Source organism: Sipha flava, unplaced genomic scaffold (genome assembly GCF_003268045.1).
Source record: "Sipha flava isolate LNK unplaced genomic scaffold, YSA_version1 164_pilon_pilon, whole genome shotgun sequence".
NCBI classification, from domain to species: Eukaryota; Metazoa; Arthropoda; class Insecta; order Hemiptera; family Aphididae; genus Sipha; species Sipha flava.
Genome location: NW_020271825.1, coordinates 1,241,251 through 1,251,183, shown reverse-complemented (window position 1 = coordinate 1,251,183; position 9,933 = coordinate 1,241,251). Strand labels below are relative to the sequence as shown.

At 28.3% G+C, this 9,933-nt stretch overlaps 2 protein-coding genes across 2 annotated transcripts; both read right to left on the bottom strand.

Moving 5' to 3' along the window:
• Positions 1–572: 572 nt before the first annotated feature.
• LOC112679583 (zinc finger BED domain-containing protein 1-like) lies at positions 573–5,750 on the bottom strand. Its single transcript, XM_025549454.1, has 2 exons — positions 5,678–5,750; positions 573–2,376 (listed from the first exon to the last, which is right to left on the bottom strand). The coding sequence occupies exon 2, from the start codon at positions 2,132–2,134 to the stop codon at positions 644–646; it is 1,491 nt and encodes a 496-aa protein (XP_025405239.1). The 5' UTR covers positions 2,135–2,376; positions 5,678–5,750; the 3' UTR covers positions 573–643.
• Positions 5,751–6,872: 1,122 nt separating this feature from the next.
• On the bottom strand, positions 6,873–8,647 carry LOC112679537 (the record flags this gene model as incomplete). Its single annotated transcript, XM_025549383.1, has 1 exon — positions 6,873–8,647. A coding segment is annotated over one exon (585 nt), but the record flags the coding sequence as incomplete, so codon positions are not given.
• Positions 8,648–9,933: the final 1,286 nt, after the last annotated feature.

Below are 9,933 nucleotides of genomic sequence, written 5' to 3'. Positions count from 1 at the left end.
TGATTTTTAGCAAGTTCAAACACAAAATATATTCTGTGGCTCAAGCATCTTTATATCTACATTAAAATAATTTAAGTATAGTAAATTTAAATGAGAAATTCTTTAAAAAAAAAATCCGTAGATCTTTTGCTAATTCTCTGAATCCGTAAACAGTAATGAATATCTGTAAAAATACAGAATTTTCTGTAGAGTTGTCACCCCTGACCGTCAACCCTCCAGTGGTTTTCAGCTTTTATTTTTTCGAAGTTACACCTAGTGATGGGAATAATCGAATAAAATAATCGAATCATTCGATTATTTGTAAAATCGATTTAATTCGATTATTTTAAAATCATTCGATTAATCGAAACCATTCGAATCAATTCGATTATTCGATTTAATTACCTAATCATAAACATTCGAATGATAGAATAATCGAATGAACATAAATTAGTTATTTAAAAATCATCTTTACTGATTCTTTAGTATTTAATATTTATTGACAATAAAATATAAATAAGTAAAAACTAATTATTTACATCAATATTATATGTATAGTATAATTACTATAATTTAATATGTTGTACTGTGTATTGTGTAATACAATTTAAAATATTTAGCTTTACAATTAAATGAAGGTTCTGATAACAAATTTAATTTATAATTAAAATTCAATATTTGTGTTCCTGTTTAAAAAAATAATAAAATCCAAGTTTTTTGGGTGAAGTCTATTCCTACGGTCGTTGGTAATCTGCCCTGCTTTAGAAAACACGCGTTCCGATGGAACCGATGTTGCGGGAACATTCAAATATTTCATTTGCAACATGTACAATTCTGGAAAAGTATTTTTGTTTTTTTTCCAAAAATCCAGTGGACTTTGCTTGCGATTTAAATATGGCATTTCTAAATACTGACGTATTATAAGTGAAGCTGTAATTCCTGTTGATAAAGTGCTTCTGATCTGGGACACTTTCGTGTCAAATTGTTTCCATAATACATTGGATTCGACGTTGATACTGTTGATAGGTACACTACATGTATCTTCCTGGTGTTTATTATTTAATATATCAGATAGTTCTTCCATAAGCAGTTTTTCGGTATTATTTGCATTTTCAATTAATACAAAACCTGCTTTTTTAAACCTAGGGTCTAAAAAGGTTGATTTAGCAACTATTTTATCACGTTCTAGTATACCTAATCGTCTAACGATGACTTCAATTACAATTTTTTGAAGTGCATTTCCAGCAGTTGTATTAGTTATTATACTTTTTAATGTATGTTGAAGGCCCCTTACTAATGGAATGACTGAAGAAAGTGTTGGATATATTTCACCAGATAACTCAACTGTCATGACGTCAAATGGTTTTAATATAGGTAGACAATCAGTTATTAATTCCCAATCTAGTGCAGTTAAAAGGTCTGGTGCACGGGGAAGAAATGTCATAGCTGCCGACAAAGGTGCTTTAATTTGTACAAGTCTATCTAACATATGAATGCTCGAATTCCACCTTGTACTCACATCTTGTATTACTTTTAATACAGGAAGTCCCATTTGTGTTTGCAGTTCTTTTAGTTTTTCAGACGCAAAGACACTATGTTTAAAATGTCCTACCAATGTGCGGCATTTTTTTAAAACATCCAGGAAATCTTTATTAGACAAAATTGCTTCGTCAATACTTAAATTGAGTGTGTGTGCGACACATGGATGGTGGTGTTTACTAAGGTGTATATTTATAGCGTTTTTTATATTAGATCCGTTGTCCGAGACTATAGTCACTATTTTATCTTTAATGCCCCATTCATTTAAAATATCTGAAAGCAAATTAGCTATGTTGACGCCAGTATGAGATTCATGCATTTCTCTAGTTGCCAAGACAGGTGAATATAGACGATCATCAAATATAAAATGACAAGTAACTGTTAAATAAGCTATATTATTGTCAGAAGTCCATATATCAGTTGTAATTGACAAACTAGTTACATTTACCAACATTTTTTTTAATATTGTAACAATCTTATTGTATTCATTTAGCAATAATTTTGTAGTTAATGTTTTCCTACTGGGAACTTTATATAAAGGTTGCAATTTTTTAGAATATTCTAAAAACCCACTGTTCTCAACTAACGATAGAGGTTGGTAATCAGTAACAATCATCTTAATTAAACTTTCGTCTATTGAATTTTTTACTTCATCTGTTAAATTGTTACCTTCAGTCGAACCATATAATTTTAATTGGCGACAACGTTTAGGTGCAGAAGGAAAGCAGGGTTCAGTTTGTTGTATATTGTTGGAATTATTAGAAAAAGTAGATGGTCCGGCTGATAGATTCAAATCTAATTCTTCTTCATTATTTAAAACAGGTGTAATGTGCGCTGGATGAATTCTTTTTAAATGCTCTTTGGATAAAACAAAAAAAATGAAAGGAAATTAATAAAATTATAAAAAATATTCACGAAGCTTCAGCTATAAAAGTTGCACATTTTGTACATTTTTTACTATATAATAGTTGGCAAATGTAATTTTTGACGAACTTTGTAAAAATTAAAAATTTGTTATTTCAATTATGACCTCCCAAAACTACCTTAATATCTGAAGCTGAACTATGTGTATAATAAAAAATGATAACTTATAAATAATAAAACTGATAACTTTAAAAAAAAATGTTTAAATAGTACCTTTCAAATTAGTTGTATTTCCGTGGTATTTAAATTCTCTTTTACATATTTGGCAAATCACACACTTGTCAGAAGTTTTCTTAAAATGTTCCCACACTATAGACCTTTGACTAGGTGCCATTAGGTATAAGCTTAATATAAGTTATAATAATTAAATGAAAAACAATAAAAGTTTAAAAAGTGGATCAAAATGTGCAGTTAGCGTTGTCATAAAATATAAATTCAATACTACAAACGTGTAGCTCAATGCATATCAAATTCACGATTGAATAACAAATATTAAATAATACAACAGACCATACTAAGAATATATTTGTTTGTTTATTTTAATTTGTTGTACATTTAGATTCCAGTCGATTGGTTTAAATTAGGAATTACCGTGTATTACTATCATGTAAGACATCAAAAAATATTTATAATAATTATAACTAACTTAATACTAGGAAGCTATAAATAGTTTTGAATGTTGCATATTTGATATTTCAGTATTTTTCACTTATAGTCTATAGATTATCATTCGATTATTTATATAAGCGACAAGCGTTATAACCGGTTCTAGCAATGTAAATTGTAATAGTTAATAATAATTCATTCGAATGAAATCGTTGGGTTATTACTTATTAGTTTATTAGTTCATTTGATTATTCGATTTTTTTTCGACTACTAATCATTCGATTATTTTTTGTTTCGATTACTAATCATTCGATTATTACAATCATTCGATTATTCCCATCACTAGTTACACCACCATGAAAAATTTTCATATAATCTGTGGTCACACAAACACTAACTTATCACACAAACGTAATATGACATTAGTGTGAGACAAGTGATAAGACTCACTTTTATAGGTTAAGCATTTTTATATATAAAATAATGTGTTTTAATACAGACTATTTCAAAAACTATGTTGTGTATTATATATTTCTGTACTTAAAATATATTAATAAAGAAACATAATTAACAAGAAAATACGAATAAACAAACATGGTGCAGTCGGGTTAAAAAAAAAACGTATGCCTTCAGAATGGAAGAAGAGATGGTAACTAATTATTAAGGTTAGGTTATTATTAACTAACTATTAAGTATATTAATATAATCAAAAAAAAGATGATATTAGTCAACTGTACTGTCAAAACGAATTCATTCAACAAACCAGGACTACTAACATTAAATGGTAACATAAATGAACATTTTCGATTGTTCAAACAAGAAATTAATGCATACTTCGATACAACAAAGATACAACAAAAATAAAGAAGACAATGAGGTGCAGGTTGCCAGACTTTTAAATTTAATGGTAACAATGGCTTTGAAAATATATAACACTCTAAGCATTGCAGATACTGATACAGTAGAAACAATACTAAAACAGTTTGAAGAATATTGTAGTAAAAAAAAAAAAAAATGAGGCTATGGCGTTCTACAAGTTCTTCACAAGAAATCAACAACAAGATAAAACATTCGACTCATTCATTACTAGCCTAAAAGAATTGGTGAAACAATGTGATTTCAAGAGTAATAAGGGTTGGATACTGACAAGTAGAGTAGTGTTGGGAATATAAGACAAAGATGTGCAAGAACGACTACTATAGAAAGACTTATCGCTGGAAAAAACAATTCAATATTGTCGAGCAGTGGAGGTAGCAGAACAAAACAGAAAGGAACTTGAACAATCAATTGAAGCAAACAGAGTATGGAATATCAAGGAAGACAAGATAAAATAAAAAGGTACATATAATAATAATAATAATAATATTAAGAATAAAAAGGGGTTAAATAATAATGATCAAGATAAAAACATTAAATATAAAAAGAATGAACCACAAAAAACAGAGAATAGTGGAAAAGAATTTAACTGTAAGAGATGTGGTACAACTCATGGTCCGAGAAGTTGTCCTGCTTATGGTAAATAGAATGGTTGTAATCGGGTAGGTCATTTTAAAGTATGCTGTAGAACCTTAAGAGCACATAAAGTAAGGAACAATGAACCACAGACAATTAGTGAGGTACATTTCTCAATCGATAATTTAAAAACTGATGTAGTAGATAATCAAAAAACTGTGAGAAGTGAAACATGGTATAAAGATTTGACAATAGATAATGTAAAAGTAACATTTAAAATAGATACAGGTGCTAACGTTAATATATTGCTATTATGTTATTAAGATAAAAATAACCAAAAAGAAGAAAAAAAAAAGTAAAATTAAATTACATGTGTTTGGAGGAACAAGTATAGATGCTTTAGGTAAAATAAATTTAAGCTGTAAAATAATTAATAAAAATGAACATATAAATACAATGATTGCATTTGTGGTAATTAAAGAGAAATGGACTCTAATTTTAAGTTTAAAGTCTAGTGTTGAATTAGGTTTGGTGAAAAGAATTAATACAATAAAAGCAATTAGTACAAATGAGGTCTGTTGTAGAAAAGATATGTTCTATAAAAAAAATAAAGACATATTTACAGGCTAAGGATGCTATCCATAAATTTGTGGGATTAAACTAAGAGAATGGTCCACACCAAAAGCATTAACAGCAAGATGAATACCAATAAAAATCAAAAACCATGGTAATAGAGTTGGCGATGGTGATGTAGAAGTTGGTATTTTTTTGATGTCTGTTATCCTTTTAAAGAAAATAGCAGTGCTCCAACTACCTCCGATTGCTATTTGTTCTCCTGGATTGAGTATTTGAATAATTTTCTTTTGTATCTTTTTGTTTTGTTCAATGGCTGACTGAAGTTGAACTTGTATAAACTGTTAATACTATACTCTACTTCATTTTCCAATTATTTTATAGGACATTTTAATAACAAACAATTTTTTTTTATATAAATTTAAGTAAGAAGAAAAAATGAAATGATGCAGTTGAAAAAAATAGGAAAACTATCACTTTAGTTATGATAATTAATGGAAGATAGTAGGTAGCTTTATTTTATATTAAAAAAAAAAACTGCTCTATAATACTATATGTCACATATTATATGTATGAAATAGTAAATCCTAAAAAGATTACTCACTTTAAATTCTGTGGCATCATGTAAACTGAATATTCCCATTCTGCCACTCTCATCTTCTGTAGTAAAAGACAATAAGTCATAGTACCATAACGTTGGTACGTATATTTCATCAGTAGATGAACCGGTAGTTTTAGATTCCAAAACTTTGTTAAGTTCTCTACTAAATGCAGTCCGTAGGTTGTTAATTTTTTGTTTTATAAAAGCTGCATTAGCATCTTTAAATTTTTCTTGACATACCATTAACAAATCTTCAATACCTATATTCCTCAAATGTTTATTTTTGGATAGATTAATTTTGGTATTCCACAAAGCTGGATGACATTTATAAGTTTCTAAAAATTCAGTCACAAATGGTTTGTCTTGATCCATTTTATAGCGGTACGTATAACACAAAAGCAATTCGGATTTCGGAATAAAAATTAAAATGTAGTGTTAATCAATGTATAATAATCAATGATAATAATAGTGATAACAATGTTGTGTAGTTCACTTTGTCACAGTTCCATACACGCACAAACCGCGTCTATCGTTCAGTTGGCCGTCCGGTTGGTACGTTAAAACTGTCGACCTACGATTAAACGGCAAACTTTCAAACACGTCCATACACGTGACAATTTGGTCTATCAAACTTTGTTTGACGACAGATCGTTCCGTGTATGGGACCCTTAACATATCGATACATCCAACGATAAAGGTATTAACTCAATTTTGTCAATTGTTCAGGAGAAGCCAAACAAAAATCAAAGTTTATATCTAATTCTATTTTTTTTTTTTGATAATTTTGAAAATCACTATGCATTTAGCCTATATGAGACAATAAAAGAATTTTTGAATTTTTCTAAACAATTATCATTTTTAATATTTTTGGAAACTTACAATTTTTTTCAGACTTGCGATTCTTTTCGTCAGAAATTTAAAGTCGTACCTCAACTTACGACTATTTTCACCGGATATTTAAAATCGTATCTCGACTTATGACTTTTTTTCATAGGAAAATAAAAGATCTCATTTTACATATTTTTTGTGGAAATTTAAAGTGCTTATACTCTTTTAGAACATTAATTATTATTATTTATTAAAAAAAAAATGTAATACTTTATTAAATTATTGTATTGTCTTAAATAAAAATAAATGAAAACTTTTTAGAATACAATATTTAATTTACAAAAAAAAAACAAAAATAATATTATAATTTATTATTATTGTTTATAAAAAAAAATACTTTTAACATTAAAACAAAGTTATCCGTGAATACAATTACTTACTACTTAAAATTAAAAGATTTATAAAAATCATGGTAAGTTAATGGGACAAGGCCCATTTCATACAATGACAACATATCTTGGAGCTTTGCTTTTTCTATAGGAATTTTTTCACTGTAAGCTTGTGTTGGTATATTTCGAGTCTGATGTCTACCAATTCGCTTTTTATTTTTTAAATCCATTGTAATAAAATTATTTAATGTAAGATTTTATTTTATATTTAAGATGAATGGTTTTTCAGAGGTGACTGTTAACTCTTTGATTTGATTCCATTTAATCAGGCTTCCATCAACTGCAAATTTCCAATTGTAAGATTTGTCTTCAACAATTAGTTTAAAGTTTAAAAGCTCTTCATTTGCCATTTCGTTTACCACATATGGATTACCTATAACTTAAGCGCACCTGATTAACGTCACCCATTACAAAGGGACATAAATCAATGTTCCCTTTTTTGATTTCTCTACGCAGGCATGCATACTATCTCCTTCGGTCTGGATATGTCCTTTCTCAAGAAATCTATGGGTTATTTTACTTTTAAAGAGAATGAAGCATACTTCCACATACTAAACATGAATCTATTCCGATTTTGCCCACCACAATTGTCGGAGTAAAAAATAAATTCTGCTGTACCATATTTTTGCTTTAATGAAGTCATACATTTTATCAAGCAAGTGGCAATTTTGTTTGCACCCCTTTTGGCCTCAGATTCATTCCATGTGAAACAATACCCTAACTTTTTTCCTATGTCGTATACGGTTAAATTATAGGTAGCAAACTTTATAATAATTTATAATAAAAACTGCTTGTATCTCCTTGTGGTGTAGTTAAAACTTTTTGCAAATTAAAAGATGCTACACACAGTTTAGGATCAAGTATTGTACGTTCCTAATCTGAATTTTTAATTATCCTAACTATATTTTTATTCATTAAATACAGGTCATATCTTGTTTACTGTGCTTCTTTTTCTTCGGTTGTTGATAGCTTATATTTTTCACACTGATCACATAAATCATTCTTAGGCTTAAAGAATCTGATATTACTGTGATTATTAAAAATGTCACTATATTGTCTAAAAGTTGCATTTTTGGCAACTTGACATACTATTTTTTCTGTCACCCATTCTTTAAACATATTGGTACATTTTGGAAATATTAAGATCTGAGTCCAAGAATTTTTTCATTGTGCGATCTCTAGTATAATGTGATTCAACAATTGGAAATGATGAAATATGGTCATTTATACATTCTTTAACTTCATCACTAATTCTGGCAGGTCTGTTTGTGTGTTTACCTCTTCTATCAGCCATAAAAGCTGGCAAATTTTGAAGTTTTAAACAAACTGTTTGAACAACCTTTTCTGATATTGAAAATGTTCTTAAGAACATAGTTTTACATACTTGAATTTCTGTATTATTATTTGGTATAGGTAAGTAATATTTTTTTGAGCATTGTCTTGAAATTACAGATCCTTCTTGTTTATTGCTTACTTTTACATATCTGGCTATGAAGTCCCACTGCCTACTGTGGTCTTCTATCGCCAAATAACCAGCAAACAATATTTTCCGGATCTCATCACTAACTTTGTCTACACATTTTAATCTACAACTTAACTTACATGGTGGTCCCATTTTTTTGGCTACTATTAGTTTGTCTGATCTATTTAAATGCTCAATATCTATGTTTAAATTTGTTTTTGCCTTTACATCTATTCATTATCCTTCATTTCTTGTCCGTTTTCTTGTTAACTTCTCTTTAGGGGTTATATTTCTTTATTTTGTTTTACTCTGAGTTTGAATCTGCTAAAATATAAAATAAATATTTTATAATATACATTTTTTTATAGACCAAAAACTTTAATCAATATCATTATTCATTACTTTTATTTTATTTTAGAATAGTAATTTAACTAATAATTATTTTTCAAAAGTATTAAGTTCTAAATAACATAAAACAGAAATGTAAATTACAATGATCATACATTATCAATTTTATATTGATTAAGCTTTTGAATATTTTGTTTAATAATATAATAACTATTTACTTCTGTTTCCACTAATAATAATAGTTCCTCAATATTTTGATTTTCTACAGGAATTCAGGATCTTTGTCACTGTCATAGTTATCACTGATTTCATTATGACTTTCCAAAAATATCTACAGTTGAAAATACAACTAGTTTAATTTATATTTTAATAGCTAATAAAATAGATAAATGTTGAATAGGTAGATACTGACGTTTAAACAAATATCTTTATAACAATTATTAATATTAATGAAATAATTACAATCAATATATACCTAATAAAAAGTTAAACAATGTCCTGTATATTCAAGTTTGAAAAGTATTTTTGTTTAATTAAACCTGAAAAAGTAATCCAAAATATTTACCTCTGTATTTTCCAATAATATTAAATTATTGTCATTACAATGTATTATGGGAAAACTGGTAGCATCAGTTTGGCTCTCGGGTAGTATTTTCTAATTCTATAATAATAAAATAAAATATTTTTATTTAAGTATATCTGAAAAATGAATACAAAATATTTACCTCTAATTCCACAAATTTATAATATTCATCATCGCTTGATATATTTCCATACAAATAGATATTTGAAATACTAGAAGTAGAAGAAGAATTAAAATCCCACATTTCTGGTCTCTTCTTTCTCACAGTATCATGTAAATGTCTCAAGGTTTCAAGGTAACGAAAACGATTAATTGTCTCACCTCTAGGAAGGAATTCGTGGTAGAAAAAATGCCCTTGCTGTCAAAGAAAACTGTAAGCATGACCTTGATATTGGATTTCACTTGTCGAGCTTTTTTCGGCCGTAGAGAGGTGTGAGTCTGCTAGGGCGAGATTCGGTGAATAGGGAGGCTGGGAAATTACAGTCATGGCATTGTTGGTGCAAAAATTTTAAATGACGAGCGAAAAATGCACAGGAGCGTTGTCGTGGTGCAGCACCCATTTCCCGCTTGCCCACATTTCTGGTCTCAT

Bases quoted from the DNA above. Each gene is read 5' to 3' on its own strand.
- LOC112679583 (XM_025549454.1), bottom strand. From the start codon at position 2,134: ATGATTGTTACTGATTACCAACCTCTATCGTTAGTTGAGAACAGTGGG.